This window comes from Paramormyrops kingsleyae, chromosome 1 (genome assembly GCF_048594095.1).
Source record: "Paramormyrops kingsleyae isolate MSU_618 chromosome 1, PKINGS_0.4, whole genome shotgun sequence".
Taxonomy (NCBI): Eukaryota; Metazoa; Chordata; class Actinopteri; order Osteoglossiformes; family Mormyridae; genus Paramormyrops; species Paramormyrops kingsleyae.
In genome coordinates this window covers 35903706-35924722 of record NC_132797.1, presented here as the reverse complement: position 1 = coordinate 35924722, position 21017 = coordinate 35903706, and the positions used below count along the sequence as shown (strand labels likewise).

Below are 21017 nucleotides of genomic sequence, written 5' to 3'. Positions count from 1 at the left end.
ACAGTAATCTTGACATGTTTATGAAAGGTGGTGCCTTCTGAAGATTGTGAAATTAACGCTGGTTCATTCTTCTCTGCACGCGTACAAGTGGACATGTCTGCTCGAATGTTTGATACGTTTCACACCACTGTGCGCCTCAACAGATGAACGCCTGCTGCGCTCCAAATGTCCGTCCATGCAGTGGTGTGCGTGCAGCTCTGGGCACACTGCGCATGATTGATTCGCTGACGTCCACTTTAAATACCAACATGGATGCTTTTGACGAGCGTTGGAGTAGTTTGCAAACCCTACAGACTATTTACAAGGTAAAAACTGTTGCATACATGTTGCGTGTGTATGTGTGCGCAGACTGAATTGAAAATCTCACACCAGCTAGCTGACCAAAGTTGGCAATGCTGTGTGCTGGTTTTAATTTGTAAAACAAATGGACACAAACCTCACTGCAGTGGTATACGTGCAAGGAATCACAATAATGTATATCAAGAAATATAGATTCAACACGTGCACATGTGCAAAGTACGTGGCTTGACCAGAGACTTATGAGCATTGCTGTGGTCATATGCAGAGTGGATACGTGAGTGTTGCCCTTCTGCAGAGAAGTATGAACCAGCCTTTACTGTGCTGACAGACATACTTTTCCTTTTCTGTCTAGTGCAGCAGAGTTATTTACAGGGAGGGATTTTCCTGTTGTCTGTTCTAGACCATCCCTGGGCTAACATGCTCCAAGGGACCACCTGTAATCTAGTGGTCGAGTAGGTGGAGGGGGTCTGATCCCCTCCAGGATACACAATTTCTGAATGGTGAATGTTCACTTATTAAAACCACTTCACATTTTCTTTTAAGTAACAGGAATTATAACTTTAATTACAAGCAGTTAAAGTAGCTCTGCTATCATGGGGTTTAAAAGCCTAAACATTGTCCTGTTTGAGGCTAGAAATAACAGATTCAGACAGTAGTCAAAGACAAGTTTAATGTAAGAGTACTCATTATTAGTATTAATTTATGATGAATCCCTTTCTGGTGAATGTTTGTGAAACTTTATTGAAAATGGGATTTTTTCTTTCTTTCTCCACAGTATTTAAGATGGTACTTGCAGTATAAAAATAATGTTCAAAAATTGCATCAACAAAAATTAGCAAGAAATGGAAAATGACAGGTCAGTCAAGGTCAGCATTTGTAAACGCCAGTCAGTGCCACTGCAGCAGTGCCAACCCCTCGAGAGAGACGTGGGCACGCTGGAATGCATCTTTGCCCGCTGGCTGCAGCACCATTTCCTTCAGGGCCCATGTGCTTCTTCTAAGCATGAGAAATACCATTACCACTACTAACTGATAGCTTTAGGGGTCATTTAAAATATCCAGTCATTCAAAATAACACTGTAAGGCACATACAACAAGGGTCTGGCTTTGGTCCTCCGCCCTTCTGCGGTTTGTGGACAATTTTAATAACAAACACATTAAAGCTAGTGAGTGGAGGGACAGTTTAATCAATGTTTCTTGGATTTCTCTAACAAATTAAAGTTCTCCCATAAATGCGGGTCTTGATCCAAAGGGGATCACCTTCTGCAACAGTGTTGGGAATGTCTTTTCCATTGACCGTTAAAGTGTTTCAAAGGGCAGAGAAATGGGGATGACAGGCAGGGTGAGGAGAGCTCGCCGCAGTGCTACTTTAGGAGGCGTGAGGTGGAGAAGCAGCCGGACACTAGCTGGGACCCTGATCGGAAGCCCGACAGGAGGAAGTTAAGGGGTGAGGTTATTGGGTGGTTGGCCTTCCACTGTAATGGGTGGGGGGGCTGGAGGCCGGCTCTCACTCCCGTGGGTTGTGAGGGACGTGTGCGTCTGCGAGGAGCTCCGGTCTGAGGCATTCTATAGGACACTGGATGTTCTGTAGGGTTAAAGACACCAGCAACTCACCATTATCCATCAGCCTGGCTTTCTCTCCACATCTCACAAGTACAAACATTTTCAGTTGTTTACTGACTGGCATCACATATTTTTCAAAGACTATCTCATGTATGAATATTTTTGTCATTCATAGCCAGGGATTTCCAGGGCAAAAAAGTGATCAAACGGTGTCACTGTACCTACATAGGACCCTGTTTTGTACCACTCAAGACTGGTTGCTTGTTCATCTTAAAGTACAAAATTTGAATTAACATTTGCAAATTTGATTTCAAATTGTATTTTGTGCTTTTTCATTACTATATTGACAACCAAGTTCTGTAACATGTTCAAGTACGTATCTAACAAATAAAGATGTACAGGTCAGTAAAGTAAGTAAATCATCCATCCATCCATCCATAACTGCTGCTTATGCACAGGATCGTGATTAATCTGGAGCCTGTCCCATCAAACAGGGCACAATACAGGGAACACCATGGATGGCATGTCAGTGATTTTGGAAGACAGGTTAAAGAAATGATCTACACTGATCTGTAGGAGGCAGCGAACTCACCACTTTGCGCGGGACGTTGTGGCTGTAGCGCTCAAACGCGTTGGGGTGCACAGGGTGAACGTCCACACCCACCTCGCTCCCCGGCCGTCGGCAGTTCTCACAGCGCCAGCCCTTGGGGAATTGTGACGTCAGTGACACGCGCACAGTGAGGCCGACACACACCTGAGCACTACGGCCAAACCCCACCATTAATTACAGCAGACACTGTTACATGAGAGCACCGGGACCATTGCTTCCTGCACTCCCGGGCAGAAACGCAAACCAGCCACAAAGAGGCCTCGCGTGTACATACCCATAAAGCACCGTGACACAGTGCAGACCAGTGTCTCTACGAGGCATCTTACCTGCTGTCCACCATAGCAAGTACAGGTGCAAATGGCTCCCAAGTACTCTTTTTGCCACTGGTTCCCGACGTGGTACATTTTTCCATCATCATAGCAAGTGGACTCATCTGCATAAATACGCAAAAGTCTACTGTAAAACACCCACAACTAAATAAAATACTAATAATATGTGTTGATCCATAAGTTGTCAGTAAAGGTTTATCCAGTATGGTCATTGTTAATATAAAGACAGTCTTACATAGCATGTGATAGGAAGAACCTAGATAGATAGATTGATAGATAGGCTAGATCATAGAAGCATATAGTTCACTGTTACACACACTGAAGACAAAGTGCAAAGACACTATGCATTGCAAACTGAACTGTGCAAACATAAATTAATAAGGGGACTTGAATACAGTAACAACAACGCTGGATAGATACTGCATGAAACGTATTAAAGTAAATGACATCATTGACAGTAAGAGAGCTGCAGAGAGGAAGTGCATGTTGCCTCGAGTAGGAAAGGCCGTCTCACTCACGGGGCTCACACTTGAACTCGCCCTTGCCGTTGCCCAGGCAGGTGCAGCTCATCATGTGCCCATTCTCAGCGTGGCGATCCCACTTCTCGCCAATGCGATAGTTGTTACCGTTGTCGTGGCACCACTCTGATCGGGGCAGCGTGGGAAAAACGGTGAGGACATTTTCAGCCTGAAGAAATCCCCTCACTCCACAGCCAAGCGACAGAATGGGTCACCTTCACACACACCATTTACATTACATCTTAACTGATAACATTAACGCTTATTTTCTTTTTGCCGTATTTTGGTATTCATCGATATGGATGGCTAGCATGGTTATGGGTAATGGAAAGCACGTGACTCACTGGAGGAATCGCACCGGAAATGGCCGCTACCAAGGCCCAGGCATGTGCACCAGAGTTTGAAGCCCGTGTCGGACATGCGCTCCCACTCGGCTCCCACCTCGTAGGCGGCGCCAGTGAAAGTGTCGTAGCACATATCCCTGTCAGCAGGTAGGGCCCCCGGGACTGTGCGTAAGGGAGAAGGCACCCGTTTCAAACTGATTTAAGTAGGAACCGCATGAAACCAAAAGGAAAGAACAGCATTTTCACTATAAAAAGGGGGGGCATTTAAATCAGATTTCATGAATGACCCTGTAATAATGCATTATGTAATAATGCCGTATTATATGATAACTTGACAAAATGTAACAAATTTTCAAAACATAACGCGTTGTTATTACATGTGTTGTTACAGTCACATTATGTAATAACACCATATCATGTAATAACTTGACAAAATGTTACAAATATATAGAATACATTATAGAATACATTATAATGTTATATCGCAACATTACCCTATTCTTATTATCATTATTATCATCTTTCAATTTATTACATTCTGCGGCATTATTACATAATGTGTCGTTACAGATCTGTTACAAACATGTTTCAAATTGCTTAACAGAGGCCAACAGTAACTGATAAATTCATGTGTGCATTTACCCGCATGGCCAACAGTAACTGTTTCATCCAGCACTTTCTCCCGACCGGAGCCCTTCACAGCCTCCACAAGGATGTTGTAGGAAGCCCCGGACGTCAGGCCGATGAGGGTGGCACTGCTGGCACTTCCTGGCAGTTGGGCCTGAATTACAGGGATTTCAGTATCATACAAACACTGCTGGGGGGGGGGGTGTAGAACTAACTGCACAGTGATCTTTAAAATTCAGTTCTCTCTTCAACCAGAGCAGCCAAGGTTGAACTGATGTTCATATTTATATTTGTAGTAAATTTCCTGTCTGTTGTACTGATTAAACCCACAAAGCTGGAAAAGTGGTACAGTTGATGATGTATGCAATGCTGCTCTAAGATCAAGACAACACTCGCCCTGGCTGCGAATCATAGCATTACATCATTGCATATTAATAACTGAATGTTATTTTATTATTTTAGTCTGTAATAGATTTGCAGAATGATTTAACCTCCTACTCATCAAATTACAATGGTCTCTAAATCACGACACTTACCCCTTTTTTCCCCCCCTCCTGCCCCCCCACCAACACTGATTAGGATAAACATGTGGGAAATGAATGGATGCTCTGGGAAAGAGGAGAGCTCAGATTGTGTCTGTGTGGCTGTGCGTCCCTGTGTGGCTGTGCGTCCCTGTGTGGCTCTACGTCCCTGTGTGGCCCTGCGTCCCTGTGTGGCCGTGCGTCCCTCTGTGGCCCTGCGTCCCTCTGTGGCCCTGCGTCCCTGCGTCCCTCTGTGGCCCTGCGTCCCTCTGTGGCCGTGCGTCCCTGTGTGGCTCTACGTCCCTGTGTGGCCGTGCGTCCCTCTGTGGCCGTGCGTCCCTGTGTGGCTCTACGTCCCTGTGTGGCCCTGCGTCCCTCTGTGGCCGTGCGTCCCTGTGTGGCTCTACGTCCCTGTGTGGCCGTGCGTCCCTGTGTGGCTCTACGTCCCTGTGTGGCCGTGCGTCCGTGTGGCCGTGCGTCCCTCTGTGGCCGTGCGTCCCTCTGTGGCCGTGCGTCCCTCTGTGGCTCTACGTCCCTGTGTGGCCCTGCGTCCCTGTGTGGCTCTACGTCCCTGTGTGGCTGTGCGTCCGTGTGGCCGTGCGTCCCTCTGTGGCCGTGCGTCCCTCTGTGGCCGTGCGTCCCTCTGTGGCTCTACGTCCCTGTGTGGCCCTGCGTCCCTGTGTGGCTCTACGTCCCTGTGTGGCTCTACGTCCCTGTGTGGCTCTACGTCCCTGTGTGGCTCTACGTCCCTCTGTGGCCGTGCGTCCCTGTGTGGCCCTGCGTCCCTGTGTGGCCCTGCGTCCCTGTGTGGCCGTGCGTCCCTGTGTGGCCGTGCGTCCCTGTGTGGCTCTACGTCCCTGTGTGGCTCTATGTCCCTGTGTGGCCGTGCGTCCCTGTGTGGCCCTACGTTCCTGTGTGGCCCTACGTCCCTGTGTGGCTCTGCGTCCCTGTGTGGCCCTGCGTCCCTGTGTGGCTCTACGTCCCTGTGTGGCACTACGTCCCTGTGTGGCTCTACGTCCCTGTGTGGCTCTACGTCCCTGTGTGGCCATGCGTCCCCGTGTGGCCCCGCGTCCCCGTGTGGCTCTGCGTCCCTGTGTGGCTCTACGTCCCTGTGTGGGTCTATGTCCCTGTGTGGCTCTATGTCCCTGTGTGGCTCTACGTCCCTGTGTGGCACTACGTCCCTGTGTGGCTCTACGTCCCTGTGAGGCCATGCGTCCCTGTGTGGCCCCGCGTTCCCGTGTGGCCCCGCGTCCCCGTGTGGCTCTGCGTCCCCGTGTGGCTCTACGTCCCTGTGTGGCTCTACGTCCTTGTGTGGCTCTGTGTATTCTTACCTGGATCTGCTCGTTATGGTCGGTGACAGGGCACCAAGACACCACGTAACTGGAGCTGTGCTGCAATGGGCTCCAGGAAATGGTGGTCTGGGTCTGGGCTTCCTGGAATCTGGTCCTGTTACTTGGGAAGCCTGGGAAGGTTACCTCGTTCACCCACACCACAGGCCTCTGTGCCCCATTGGGGAAATACACGAGGGGCTCGCGGGGGTGCTGCCTATGGCCCAGGTTCTGGTGCTCCGTGTAAATGTGCTGACCTCCTTGGTCTGGCCTGTTGAGGCCACCATTACCCGCCACGTTTGGACGGTTGACCTCGGGCACGTCCAAAATACCAGGTCTTGAATGGTTGGGCACTGGGAGCTGAGACACTGGGATCGATGGATCTGGCTCTGTTTGGGAAACATGTCAGGAGCAAGCACAGTGTAGGCCTCTGTGTTAGCTGGTACGGTCGGAAAGGCCCTGAATGCAGGAACCAGCTTTCACTGCTGGAGTCTCCACACAGATGCTACAGAGTTTGACACCGCTTTCCTTTGAAAACTTTTACAAACCAGATTATTAATGGCCACAATTTTAAAAGTACTTACGTGTTCTGGCTTTGCCCACCAGCGGTGTGCTTTGCTTGGTGTCCTGTAGAGCTATGATATTAATGATGTACTCCGTACCGGACCTCAGACCTGTACACACAGACACACAGCTATGGGAGTGGCCAGGAACATTCCAGAATCTCTAAAACACGGAGAAGCTAGACTGGTTTAAATGCTGTACTATGGTTGTGAATATGCAGCGTTTTTACCAGTGACGATGGCTGAGTTCGTGCCGGCATGGGGGCGGGGCGTGAGCTCCCGGGAGATTCCCCCCGACTCCCGGTAGGAAATGCTGTAACCGCTGATGCGAGTGTGAGGCGGCTCCCAGGTGAAGGAAATGGAGTCAGGGGTTATAGAAGTGAACTGAATGTTTGTAGGGGATTCCACCACGGATTTCTCTGAAAAAGAAATATATGTATTGGGTGGAACCGCAGTAGCGCTTTTACTTCCAGCTGAAAAATCTTGCCGAGAAAGGCCGCTGAGAAGGGCCAGTGAAGAGCCGCAATACCTGTGGTGACAGGGATGGTGTAAGGATCGCTTCGGGAGTTTCCGTTCAGGGTGTACAGCCGGATTATGTAAGCGGTGCCAGGATGGAGACCTGTTGCCGATTAATCACTCATCAATAGACGGTATAAAAAAAATAGCTACACAGTGTGTATCCCAGCTTGTGATGGCAAACCATGTGTGTGACCTTGAGATGACAGTTTCATTATGTTAGTAAATTATGCTCCCTCCCAGCTCCCTGCCAGACAGTCCACGTTTCTGCTCCCTCTGAGCTCCCTGCCTGACAGTCCACGTTTCTGCTCCCTCTGAGCTCCCTGCCAGACTGTCCACGTTTCTGCTCCCTCCCAGCTCCCTGCCAGACAGTCCACGTTTCTGCTCCCTCTGAGCTCCCTGCCAGACAGTCCATGTTTTTGCTCCCTCTGAGCTCCCTGCCAGACAGTCCATGTTTTTGCTCCCACCAAAATTCTCTGCTAGACAGTCATTACCGGGAGCTGGGAGGGAGCAAAAACGTGGACTGTCTGTAGATCCCCGAGGACCGGATTGGGAAACATTGCAGTACAGTAAGAATCAGCGTGAATACCTGTGATGGTGTAGCTGCGCTCCTCAGGCGAGATGGTACTCTGGATGGGCTGGTGGCTGCCAGTACTGGGCGTGGCCTCAACAAGGTATCCGGAGATGGGCTCTGTCTTTGAGCGCCAGGTGAGGGTGATGGAGGTGTCCTTTACGGCCGAAACCCGCACACGGCGGGGGGGGCTAATGTCTGCACAGATAAGGAAGTATTAAAAACCAAAGAGACGAAAGCTAAGAGGGAGGACATATGTATATTTAATCTGTTTTCTTAATGAAATGTGTGATGAACTCTACTGCTTTTACATGGATCCTAAACCATCAATCATTCACCAGCACAATATTATGGGATTAATTATTTTTTTTAGATTTTTAGAAGCTAAATCCAAAAAAATGTGCTTGTTCCATACTGAAGATCATGTCAACTGCAATAACAGCAACAGCAGCAGCAACAACAACAACAATAATAATAATACATTTTGAAAATTCTAAATTATATTACATTAATTTTGATATTCATATTGGTCTGTGGTTTTGTTTTTCTGATGGACGCTTACTTACTCTCCAGAGTGGTGACCTCACTCTGAGCGGGGCGGCTGGTCAGGCTGTTTCTAAGGGAGTACACCTGCACCTCGTACACTGTGGAGACCTACACACGCCCCGGAATGAGAACAGTAACAGGGCAAGCTGAGCAAATTTAAGGCAAAGACCATGCAGACCTCGAATGATCCCATGGGTATATAAAACTCCCAGGGCATTAGGTATGACAGCTGTCATAAACATCATGGAAACAATGGAGAGATAAGTGCTCCTTCAGTATTAACACATCGCAGTTTCCCAGTCCGGTCTTCGGGAAGCCACAGACAGTCCACGTTTTTGCTCCCTCCCAGCAAACTGTCTGGCAGGGAGTTGAGAGGAAGCAAAAATGTGACCCGCGTGTGGGTCCCCGAGGACTGGATTAGGAAGCACTGATACAGGGTAGAGAGGAGTGGTTACCATGAGTCCAGGCACCATGACCTGGGTCTGATCAGGAGCCAGATTGATCTCCCTGGTAGGACCACTCTTGTTCTTGGGGTTAATAACCACACGATAGCCAGTGAGTCGAATGTTGGGGCCCCGCCACACTAAGGTGAAGAACGTAGGCCCCACTTGAGAGAACTCCAGGTTGGTGGGAGCAGGAACAGCTACAGATAGAGCAATGGAACCGTTAAAATGGAAGGAAAAGCTCTGGTTCTGTCAGTCCTCAACCATGCATGCAGGTAATTAATCAGTCATAAGAATGGTTCAAGGTGCACCTGTTGCCTGCCGGCTGACCAGAGCGGGGCTGCGGTTCTGGCCGTGCAGGGCGATGACCGTCACCGTGTACTCCGTCCCAGGAAGCAGTCCACGCAGCACCGCTGTCTCGTCATCGGCGCGGGGCGCGGGATACAGTTCGCGCTCACCTTCTTCGGTGCAGGAGTAAAGGACCCTATACGATGTGACCTCACTGTCAGGACTTTCCCAGGAGATTTTCATGGATGTGGAGTCCACATCGGAGAAGGTCAGGTCCCTGGGGCTGTCCACAGCTGTAAATCACAGTGTGGGTTTAATTAGTCTTTCATCTCTGGCTCAAAAAAAAACTCGAACTGTATGCAAAACTGCACGATCAGCATGTTACCACTGCCGGTTCACTCACAGGTCTGCAAATCGGTCTCCACATTGGGCTTCACCACGGGCGTGTCCACTCCATTTTGTCCCAAAGCGTACACATGCACGTCATACATAACTTCGGGCATCAGGCCTGAGATAGTTACCTGTGTTTGATCTGCAACATCAAAGATAGATCGCTTAGATACATGTGCTGGCACTGGACAGCACAAAAACTAGGCTCACCATCCCTGTTGTCGGTACATGAACTTTGGAGTAGCTCCACATTTAAAAAAATAAAGACCACAAAACACGAATGTCCAAACTGAATACGTCACACAACAGAAGCTTTATGCCTTATCAAGGCTCCATGAATGAGACGGAGCTGTGAAGAAGGGAGGATATGTGCCCGTCATAGGCTCGCCACACGCTTACCAGGGGGAACCTCACGAACAAAAGATTGCTGGCCTTCTTTGGTAGTTCCAATAACGCGATAGCCAGTGATTGGGCCCTGTGCCGGGGTCCAGCGCACTGTAATGCTGTTGTCCTGCAGATCTGTTACCGGCTCCCCAGAACCAAAGCCCGTGTCTACAGAGAGACAGCCATTCTTCTATTTACACCTCCTTTAAACAGTACTTGACAACATCAAAGCTGTTAGGAAATCAGGATAACAGAAAGACAAAACAGTACTACAAATTTTCTAAGGGATAACAATTATCCATCCATCTTCCATGCTGCTTACCCAGTACAGGGTCGCACCGCAATGAAATCATTAATATCCAAATTACCAAACTAAAATCTTGTTCAGTTTTCTAGAAGGGACAGAAATAAAGAGGAAAAACGCGATGCTGTACTTGTCCTGTGCCTGATGTATATGGGCTTGCTGGATGCGGGGCTGTCCCCCTTTCCCGTCACTGCGTACACGGTGATGGTGTAATCGGTTCCAGGCCGCAGGTCCTGAATAGTGGCGGTGGAGTCGGTACCAGGGACGGTGAACTCCTTAGGGACGCTGTTGCTCCCTGGGTCAAACAGGATGACATTAGCAGATGCAGCACACCTGCCAGCTGCTAGCAGATTTACTGGGTGGTAAAGATCAGGCCTGTCTCACCTGCCTCTCCGTGGGTGATCCTGTAGTACCTGACCGTGACGGGGGGGGCAGTCCAACGAATGGTGATGCTGGTGGGGCTGGCTGATGCCACTTCCAGGTCAGTAGGCGAGTCGGAAACTGTGGGGTGAGTGTACAACCACTGCACTAAGCCTCGTGGAAGTATTTTTGGTTCCAAATGTGTAAAACTGCATGCAAAACTGCACGATCAGCATGTTACCACTGCCGGTTCACTCACAGGGGTGCACATCGGTCTCCACATTGGGCTTCACCACGGGCGTGTCCACTCCATTTTGTCCCAAAGCGTACACTTGCACGTCATACATAACTTCGGGCATCAGGCCTGAGATAGTTACCTGTGTTTGATCTGCAACATCAAAGATAGATCGCTTAGATACATGTGCTGGCACTGGACCGTACAAAAACTAGGCTCACCATCCCTGTTGTCGGTACATGAACTTTGGAGTAGCTCCACAATTGAAAAAATAAAGAGCACAAAACTCGAAGGTCCAAACTGAATACGTCACACAACAGAAGCTTTATGCCTTATCAAGGCTCCATGAATGAGACGGAGCTGTGAAGCAGGGAGGATATGTGCCCATCATAGGCTCGCCACACGCTTACCAGGGGGAACCTCACGAACAAAAGATTGCTGGCCTTCTTTGGTAGTTCCAATAACGCGATAGCCAGTGATAGGGCCCTGTGCCGGGGTCCAGCGCACTGTAATGCTGTTGTCCTGCAGATCTGTTACCGGCTCCCCAGAACCAAAGCGCGTGTCTACAGAGAGACAGCCATTCTTCTATTTACACCTCCTTTAAACAGTACTTGACAACATCAAAGCTGTTAGGAAATCAGGATAACAGAAAGACAAAACAGTACTTCAAATTTTCTAAGGGATAACAATTATCCATCCATCTTCCATGCTGCTTACCCAGTACAGGGTCGCACCGCAATGAAATCATTAATATCCAAATTACCAAACTAAAATCTTGCTCAGTTTTCTAGAAGGGACAGAAATAAAGAGGAAAAACGCGATGCTGTACTTGTCCTGTGCCTGATGTATATGGGCTTGCTGGATGCGGGGCTGTCCCCCCTTCCCGTCACTGCGTACACGGTGATGGTGTAATCGGTTCCAGGCCGCAGGTCCTGAATAGTGGCGGTGGAGTCGGTACCAGGGACGGTGAACTCCTTAGGGACGCTGTTGCTCCCTGGGTCAAACAGGATGACATTAGCAGATGCAGCAGACCTGGCAGCTGCTAGCAGATTTACTGGGTGGTAAAGATCAGGCCTGTCTCACCTGCCTCTCCGTGGGTGATCCTGTAGTACCTGACCGTGACGGGGGGGGCAGTCCAACGAATGGTGATGCTGGTGGGGCTGGCTGATGCCACTTCCAGGTCAGTAGGCGAGTCGGAAACTGTGGGGTGAGTGTACAACCACTGCACTAAGCCTCGTGGAAGTATTTTTGGTTCCAAATGTGTATAAATACAAGGTAAAAATGATTTAGTGGAGTTGGTAGGAACGTGAGGAGAAAGAGGGTCATACTGGTAGTCTGGCGACCCGTGAGAGGTAGACTCTCCCGGTTTTGGCTGATGGCATAGATGTTGACGATGTACTCCGTTTCGGGGACCAGGCCCGTCAGTGTGAAGTGGTTCCGGGTGGGCGGCAATCTCTCCTCCTTGGCACGGCCACCGGTAGACATTTGATAGCGGATGCGGTAGCCAGTGAGGACAGCGCGGGGTGCCAGCCAGTGAACGGTGAAAGAGTTGGTGTAAACATCAGAGAAGTCCAGGCCGGTGGGGGAGTCCACAGCTAAAAGGGGGGGTTAGAGATACACCTTCATGCGGCCGCTGCCACACAGCTGCTGCTGATGGATTGACTCTTCCCATATGCTGCAGACTCACCTGTTTTCATGGTGCCTCTGAGAGGGGCGCTCTCTCGCTCCTCGTATATGGCCACCACGTTCACCAGGTACTCAGTATTAGGCAGCAGGTCTGTACAGAGATGGCCAAGCGTCAGTCTTTCACCAGGGAGTCAACATTCACAAACCAAAAAGGCTGATACAGATTTGTCCTTATTTGGTATCTAGAAGTGTTAGGAGGACACAACATTAAATGAGGAGCAGAGCATGCACTTTGGTATCTGCTAGCGAAGAGCCCATACTGCTCAGGATGATCCTGCTGCTATCCCCACGCACACTGCGTTCCGTTATGTCGTCGTAGTTGGTGGCGGGGTAGTAGCGGACAATAAAGCGGGTACGTCCGCTGGGTACAGGGAAGGTTGGGATTGTCCAGGACACCTCAGCGGAGTCAGGGCCCACATTCCTGAAATGGAGGTTTGTGGGTGCAGGAACAGCTGTGACAAAGGAAGGAAGGGACAGTGGAATGATATAAAGCCGGAATTCCATTCACATCGCGTACACCCAAGTATTAAAGAACATACCACCTGAATTAGCGGTTAGTTTTATTATGTTGTCTGATTGTTATATAACATTTTAAATGTTGAAAATAAAGGGTCTTACTACAAAATGACAACACAAGCACTTTCCAACAATGATTACGGAACATAAGCCTATTAAATCTAGGAACAAATGACGTTCTCACAAATTGAAATCATGTGAGCTTGAAATGGGCTCCCTCTTGTCTCCACACTGTGAGATGCAGCCAGGCCCAGGAATGGGTCCTAGGGCCTTAAAGGGTACAGTACTGAAACCTAGAGCTTCATGAATTTCTCCCCCACATCAGGGAAAGTGAACGATTACAATCCGTGTTCAGATGATCAGGCATCAGCAAGGTGGACTTAATTGCTAAGTCAGACTGGCTCACTGGGGGCCAGTATTGGAAGTTATAGCCAGGTCATAACATTTAGCATCTGATGAATGCAGAATTCAGTTTTATTGTGCACGCAACTAACCACCATATAAACCAGTCTGTTCAAAGTAAGTCATAAGTAGAATGACCCAACCAATGAAACTTGACAAACTGACTGAAGTAAACCTAGATTTTGTACATGAACAAACAGGAAACAAAGCAGGCGTCGTTTTTTCATTGAGTATTAGTTAGTCTCAAAGTACTTCAGAAGTATTCAGAAAAGAGGAATGCCACTACACTCCTACTGCCCCACTCAAGGGTGAAAGAGCACATTCACCGGTTTGCTGTCTGAGCGTGATGGGCTTGCTCTGTCCACCCTCGGTGATGGTGCTGATGCTGATGTCATAGTCGATGCCTGGCTCCAGTCCGTACAGGGTGTAATAGCCCGTCGTGGGCTTTGCGATATCCTCAAAAAGGGGGATCGTCTCCCCAGCCGCCAATACTACGATGCGGTAGCCGGTGACGGCGGTGGAGTTAAGCGGACTCCACGTCAGGCTGATTGTCGTGTCGGTGACATCGACAAAGCTGAGGTCAGTTAGCTGGGGCACGTCTAGCGGGTTAGCAGGTGAGTGGGTCAAACATCAGACAGAGACACAAGACACAGAAGCTGTGATGATCACAAATTACACAAGCCCAACAGACAGTCATACTACTGAATTGTCGCAATCACAAAACAATTACAATTTCAACTGGGTTAATGCATCAAGACATTAGAATTACATAAAAATGTTAACAACGGACAGAGCTTATAATTAACAACAGATGGACTGGGGTTCCTTGATTCTTGATTTTTTCAGCCAGCCAGTCACACTGAGGTGCAGAAGGCCTCCAGGTTATTGCATTGCAAGACCACATTGCCGCAAGCCTTGACACAGGGGCGTCTCCCACACAGCATGAGGGCAAGTTAGTGCAAAGTTACAATTATGGCTAATAACACAAACAAGGAGTAAGACGGAGAGAAAGAGTTACACTGTGTTAATTTAGCTTCTAGAAATGGTCAGCGATGGGATCATCAGGGTTCTGCACCACACACATAAGGTGCCAGTTTGAAAGTGACTGGGAGGATACAGGCAATGTTAGGTGATTAAGTGGCCAGATTAAGTATAATCCTAATTAATCTTGTGCTGAAAACAAAGGCCTTGAATATATAAGGTGCTTTCATGTTTAATGTCAACACATTTTAGGATTTTATCATACTCTAATAAACACAGAACAGAAACTAATGAGGATCAAAAGAAACCTTGGAGGAAAAAGGATAAATGAACCGTGCTGGATATCTGGCTGCCTCTCTGTCTGCCTTCGTGGGCAGCCGTTGGGTTAGCACAGAGGGATAGCAGCAGAGCTTAATCTGAGCCAGAGCTCAGCTCCAGGACCTCTGGCTGAGAGAAGTCTGCACTCTGCCTCCTCAAATGCTACACCCAACTGACTAAACCTAAGATGAATTTGGAAATTCATAAAATGGGTTGTGCTGTATGATTTTTCGACATACATCTGCCTAAATTACAATGTTCGTTTTGCCGATCTGACTTTTGGTTTGAAAGGATGAATTTTCCTTCTGGGCAATTAAACTCATCTAATCTAAGTTTGTCCTTCAGTTTGATGTATCTAATAGATGTTGATAGAAAATACTGCATCGTTGTTACGTGTTTCAGTAATCAACAGCGCATTTTCATTGTTAAAGACTGAGGATTAGCACCTGGCTAGGACTCACCTTGGCTGACTATGGTGGACTGGATAGCACAGAGGGTTAGCACCTGGGTAGGACTCACTTTGGTTGACTATGGTGGACTGGATAGCACAGAGGGTTAGCACATGGCTAGGACTCACCTTGGCTGACTATGGTGGACTGGATAGCACAGAGGATTAGCACCTGGCTAGGACTGACCTTGGCTGACTATGGTGGACTGGATAGCACAGAGGGTTAGCACCTGGCTAGGACTCACTTTGGTTGACTATGGTGGACTGGATAGCACAGAGGATTAGCACCTGGCTAGGACTCACTTTGGTTGACTATGGTGGACTGGATAGCACAGAGGATTAGCACCTGGCTAGGACTGACCTTGGCTGACTATGGTGGACTGGATAGCACAGAGGGTTAGCACCTGGCTAGGACTCACCTTGGCTGACTATGGTGGACTGGATAGCACAGAGGGTTAGCACCTGGCTAGGACTCACTTTGGTTGACTATGGTGGACTGAATAGCACAGAGGGTTAGCACCTGGCTAGGACTCACTTTGGCTGACTATGGTGGAGTGAATAGCACAGAGGGTCAGCACCTGGCTAGGACTCACTTTGGCTGACTATGGTGGAGTGAAAAGCACAGAGGGTTAGCACCTGGCTAGGACTCACTTTGGTTGACTATGGTGGACTGAATAGCACAGAGGGTTAGCACCTGGCTAGGACTTACCTTAGCTGACTATGGTGGACTGGATAGCACAGAGGGTTAGCACCTGGCTAGGACTCACTTTGGTTGACTATGGTGGACTGGATAGCACAGAGGGTTAGCACCAGGCTAGGACTCACTTTGGCTGACTATGGTGGACTGGATAGCACAGAGGGTTAGCACCTGGCTAGGACTCACTTTGGCTGACCATGGTGGACTGGATAGCACAGAGAATTAGCACCTGGCTAGGACTCACTTTGGTTGACTATGGTGGACTGGATAGCACAGAGGATTAGCACCTGGCTAGGACTGACCTTGGCTGACTATGGTGGACTGGATAGCACAGAGGATTAGCACTTGGCTAGGACTCACCTTGGTTGACTATGGTGGAGACGGGAACACTCTCCTTTTCCTCTTTGATCGTGAAGACGCTGACGTTGTACTGAACGCCGGGGGTTAGGTTTTCCAAGGTGGTGGTGGTTGGGTCTGGCCTCACTAATTCCTCCAGAGAATTCCCACGCTGTCCTTCAGTCGGGGTGCAGGTCACTCGGTATCCTGTGATGTCTAAAAAGATGGAAAGTGGATATTGGGCAAGGAAAGGAGAGAAAGGAGAGGTAATAAAATCCTAAACTAGTTATATTGAAACAGCAAAGCAAGTCAAGTACAAATAGGCACGACAGATATGCTGAATTATGATTGATTGCTTATATTTGACTTATACACAATTACTCATATGTCATACAAGCACAGTATCCCATATTCTAGCTGAGGTTACAGAGTCTCACATTATACCTTCTGTTTCAGATTTACTCCAGGAGACAATGAGCTCATTGGGGTGGGGGCTGAAACGTACATTCAGATTCCTGGGGGGAGATGGGTCTTGGGGCAGAAAGAGAAGAATACAATGGGTCAATCCGCCTAGCAGTCTTGGCTCATTATTGAGCTACACTACATGAAGTATTATGGTGCTATCCACAGACATTAATTTCAAAAGGCATTATACTGTAGATATTCCTCTAAAATTGGTCTTCCAAAGCCCAACCATTACTGGAGCTTTTGTCATCATCTCTTACTTGTGACGACACGGTGTGTGATGGGAGTCCCACGGTCCCTTCCATTAATGACAGGCTGGACACTGTAGGTATACTCTATCCCAGGGGTCAAGCCTGAGATGTAGATGCTGCCAGACTCAGAGGTCACTTCCCTGAGGGCCTCGCCACCCTGACTGGGCCTCACTGACAGCTGAGGTGAATGCAAGTTTGAGAGGAGCTCTTAAAGACAGCCAGCGACCATTAAACTGTGGGTGAGATTCTCGGGTGATTTTACCTTGTAGGCTACTTTGGGCACAGGGGTCCAAGTGATGATGATAGACGTGTCTGTGACATCAGTGTTGAAGTAAGGAACATTTCCCATGGGATGAGCTGTGCAGGGAAAGGAGCAATCTCATGACACAGTGTCAGAGTATCTAGTAGTGTACGGGGAAGCAGAGGATTCTGGGTGACAAATCCAGGCTGTAGAGAGACTCACAGGTGGTAAACATGGCAGTGGTGCCCTCACTGAAGAGGTTGCCCTTTTCAGTCCGCAGGGTAACGGTGTACATCGTGTTGGGCCGCAGGTTCAGCACAGTGTACTGGGACAGATGGGCTGGGAGGTTGTGCTGCCTGACAGGCGAGTCGCCTTCACTGACCACCACGCGATAACCTGTGATTCTGGACTTGGGGACCACCCATATGATCACGGCGCTGTCCTCGGTTACGTTGGTGAAGCGCACGTGCGTCGGGGGTTCTGGCACTGCGGAGACATAGAGAAGCCATCTGATCAGGCTTATAGGGTCTTGGAACAGAAGGAGGGAGCTGACAAACGTACTTGCTTCCGAAATAATCCATCGATCAGTCCATACATCCGTCTTCTATTCACTTACCCTGGATAGGGTTGTGGGGGCCCTGGATCCTACCCTCAATAGCATAGGTACACCCAGGATAGGACACCAGTATACAGGGCACATATACAAACACAGTCATACATTATGGTCAATTTAGAGACGCCACTTAGCCAGACTCCATGTCTTTGGACTGCTGGACGAAACTGGAGGGCACAAAGGAAATCTGCAGAACACGTTTGCGGAGAGGCTGCAGGTATAACGTCAAACTGTAATTACTAACAGGTAGACTGGTCTCCAACCAGTGGCTTGCTCTCCACACCACCCTTGACAGCGTAGACGTGGAACCGGTATGTGGTGCCAGGTTGGAGGTGGGTAACATCAGCGAAGGTGTTCCGATTTATGGGCAAATTGAAATCCCTCTGTGGGGTGGCATCAGACTCCAGGGGTCTGACGTTCACTCGATAACCAGACACTTCACTGGATGGCGCCGTCCAGGTGATCACGAGCCTTGTGGCAGAGACGGAGTAAAACTGCATGTTGGTTGGGGATTGGACTTCCTCTGAGGGATGGAAACAAAGAGATCCTGTGAGATTTTTCACAGCTCACACATAACAATAATAATGATAATGGATACTTTTATTGCTCCCCGTGGGGGAAATTCTCTTTACGCCTCCCCCAGCTTGCTCTCTGTAGGTGAGCAGACTGGCTGTGAATGGCAGCCACCTGTTGCAATGCCCAGGGAGCTGGGGGTTAAGGGCCTTGATGAAGGACCCACAGATATGGTGATCACAGGCACAGAGGCTGTGTTCTTCATCCATATTTGTAATGTATGAAATCTTTCCCAATATCCTTGCTGCAACTTATGTTAGCTGGCCAGCTTATGGTATGTTTTGTCATGGTTTGATGGTTTAGCTGGTCATACCAGCTTGTGATGGTCATACTAGCTGGTTTAGCTAGTCATAATAGTATGACCAGCTTGATCGGCTGGCCACACCAGTATGACCAATTGGTAACCCACCCAGCTTAGACCATCTCAGACCAGCTATAAACCAGCAAGCTACCTGCATAAGCTGGCTTTTAGCTGATCTTAACAGCAGGGATCTTGAAATGCTGATGTTTGCATTGCTTTATTATGGATAAACTATATCAATAAATATGTAGTCAGTGACCACTGATCAATAGACTGAGCTTGAAACAGTGATAACACATGGCTACAGTTCATTATACTCTTTATTTATTAATTAACCTGCAGTTTACATTTGCACAATATATTTAGAAGTCATGATGGTAAGTCTGTGTTGCAACTGAATTTGCGTTATATTGAATTCAGCTGCACTGTAGCTGAATTTGGCTCTTCTGTAATATTGGACATAATTCATGAACACAGACACAGGCCTCTGTTCTATCGTTGCCACTGTTTTGTTATTCTTGGAGTGCTTTTTTGTCTTCTGTGTTGGAAAACTTTCCTCTGAGAATAAGAGAAATGCTTCTCATTTTCCAAGAATTCAAAAAGGCATTTTGTTTATTTCTTACATGTCGCTGCTCCTTCATCCAATTTCCCATAAAAATAAAACTGGGAGTTTCAAGCCACGATGCTACATACCTAGTATAGGTTCTCCAGTGGTATTGACCTGTACAAAGACTGGGCTGCTCTCCAGGTTCTCCTCCACAGCATAGATGCTGACGTTGTACTGTGACCCGGGTCGCAAGTCACTCAGTGTCACGAAGGTGCTTGTGTTGGGGAGGATGAGCTCTGTGGTGCTGCCCTCCGTCGATGGCGTATAGATCACACGGTACCCTGTACCCGAATGTGCACACACCCACGTTAGTGAGGCAAATCTACAAGTAAACAAACAAACAAGCCCAATGTTTCCACGGAAGCACTTGCCCGTAATGGGAGCCAGTGGTTTAGTCCACCGGATCACAACGGAGGTGTCTTCCACATTTTCCACCACATGGTTAGTCGGAGCATCTGGGGCTGTTGAGGAAAACAGGCCTGTCAGCTTCTGTACAACAAATCTTTCTCAAATAAACAAAAAAAACAGGGAAAAATATGTCAACGATGTTCCAGATCCTGGCTGGAAGATGACCAGCTAATGTTCTGGAAGACGGTTATGTAACCCTGATCGGAAGCACATGGAAAGCCTGACTTGTTTTCACCCTGATCTGCAGAACCAGGTAGATAGGGACCAACCTGTGGTCTGGGACGTGGTTAAGATGACCACCGGCTCTCCGACGGTGGGGACCTCGTACACGTTCACTGTGTACTTGCGGCCAGGGAGCAGGTCACTGAGGCTGACTGACGTAGCCGTGTGGGGCAGCTCTGGAGTAAAGAACACACACAAAGTCAGGACCGTCTGACATCCCGACACAAAACACCCAACAGTACAGGCGGTCTCAGAACTCACTACAATCCTTATCCCACTTCTTTTAGTGTGAACTTTCTTAGGCTTTGAACTCGTTAATGGACTTAGTAGAGAGCACTAAAAAGCACCATACAGACATGTATTCAATGAAGCACATGATCCTTAAAATTTAGTTGGGCTGCAGACAGGTACAGAAAACCTAGGAAGAAGTCATATTTACTTTCTGTTATTGCTCATGTACACATTACATTACAAACAGTTAGAACTGGAATAAAAAAGTTTCACCCTTTGCCAGGAGAGGGCGGCGCATGGACATTTAGCAACACAGTTACTCACCTAACATTTGGGTCTGTGCCCCCTCCTCGCTCAACTCGTACTCCACCCGGAATCCCGATACCGTGTCCGAGGCGGACACCCAGGAAATGACGAAGCTGCTGGATGTGATCTCTGTTACCGACTCCGAAATGTTCACCATCGGCGGGAACTGGGTGTTCTCACCCGCTGTGTTCCCCCCTGTGGAACCAGAGTGCAATGTCCAGTTTACCAACTCATAAAGTATAACCAAATATAGTAAAGCAGCAGTCAAATCATGAGGACAGCGGGCATGTCCCACAGCGAGGGGAGAAGCACACAATACTCACGGATGCTATGGGTGGTGAAGTCAAAGTAGGTGACCTCACGGCGGCCAAAGCGGGTGATGCTGATTAGCTGGCCCTCGTAGACAACGTTTGGCCTGAGTCCAGCAATTGTGTAAGAGTTGAGGTGACCGGGGATATTTACCTCTTTCCAGGCTGTCCTGGTGTTTTTCTGTTGGGGAAAGGAGGACAGCAGTCAGTAGAGAAGTGAATGTACTTAAAACCACAATTTTCACAGGTGGGTACATGGAAACCTGTATATATGATAAAAAGGCATGCTAAGTTCTGGGAGGGAATTCTTTTCTTATCCACTAGTGTAGTGTTTCCCAATCCGGTCCTCCTGGATCCATAGACAGTGC

The 21017-nt window shown here is 48.4% G+C and overlaps 1 protein-coding gene across 2 annotated transcripts in view; it reads right to left on the bottom strand.

Annotated features, from left to right (window-relative positions):
* Positions 1 to 952: 952 nt before the first annotated feature.
* LOC111840678 (fibronectin) overlaps positions 953 to 21017 on the bottom strand; it is a 28933-nt gene continuing 8868 nt past the window's right edge. The window contains exons 15-51 of one of the 2 annotated variants that reach the window (XM_072714840.1): positions 20665 to 20830; positions 20360 to 20536; positions 19852 to 19980; positions 19546 to 19635; positions 19261 to 19455; positions 17938 to 18216; positions 17303 to 17566; positions 17102 to 17196; positions 16849 to 17017; positions 16568 to 16654; positions 16148 to 16339; positions 13670 to 13942; positions 12686 to 12877; positions 12427 to 12516; positions 12068 to 12334; positions 11823 to 11939; positions 11569 to 11733; positions 11150 to 11302; positions 10764 to 10892; positions 10529 to 10645; positions 10275 to 10439; positions 9856 to 10008; positions 9470 to 9598; positions 9090 to 9359; positions 8791 to 8978; positions 8356 to 8443; positions 7808 to 7987; positions 7232 to 7321; positions 6933 to 7121; positions 6724 to 6813; positions 6143 to 6528; positions 4306 to 4444; positions 3664 to 3825; positions 3320 to 3445; positions 2799 to 2905; positions 2455 to 2565; positions 953 to 1884 (exon numbers count right to left, since the gene is read on the bottom strand). In XM_072714840.1, coding sequence (XP_072570941.1) covers positions 1807 to 1884; positions 2455 to 2565; positions 2799 to 2905; positions 3320 to 3445; positions 3664 to 3825; positions 4306 to 4444; positions 6143 to 6528; positions 6724 to 6813; positions 6933 to 7121; positions 7232 to 7321; positions 7808 to 7987; positions 8356 to 8443; positions 8791 to 8978; positions 9090 to 9359; positions 9470 to 9598; positions 9856 to 10008; positions 10275 to 10439; positions 10529 to 10645; positions 10764 to 10892; positions 11150 to 11302; positions 11569 to 11733; positions 11823 to 11939; positions 12068 to 12334; positions 12427 to 12516; positions 12686 to 12877; positions 13670 to 13942; positions 16148 to 16339; positions 16568 to 16654; positions 16849 to 17017; positions 17102 to 17196; positions 17303 to 17566; positions 17938 to 18216; positions 19261 to 19455; positions 19546 to 19635; positions 19852 to 19980; positions 20360 to 20536; positions 20665 to 20830 — 5997 coding nt within the window. In that variant the 3' untranslated portion in view covers positions 953 to 1806. The remainder of the gene's footprint in view (positions 1885 to 2454; positions 2566 to 2798; positions 2906 to 3319; positions 3446 to 3663; positions 3826 to 4305; positions 4445 to 6142; positions 6529 to 6723; positions 6814 to 6932; positions 7122 to 7231; positions 7322 to 7807; positions 7988 to 8355; positions 8444 to 8790; positions 8979 to 9089; positions 9360 to 9469; positions 9599 to 9855; positions 10009 to 10274; positions 10440 to 10528; positions 10646 to 10763; positions 10893 to 11149; positions 11303 to 11568; positions 11734 to 11822; positions 11940 to 12067; positions 12335 to 12426; positions 12517 to 12685; positions 12878 to 13669; positions 13943 to 16147; positions 16340 to 16567; positions 16655 to 16848; positions 17018 to 17101; positions 17197 to 17302; positions 17567 to 17937; positions 18217 to 19260; positions 19456 to 19545; positions 19636 to 19851; positions 19981 to 20359; positions 20537 to 20664; positions 20831 to 21017) is intronic. The other variant, XM_072714838.1, reaches the window with a different exon arrangement.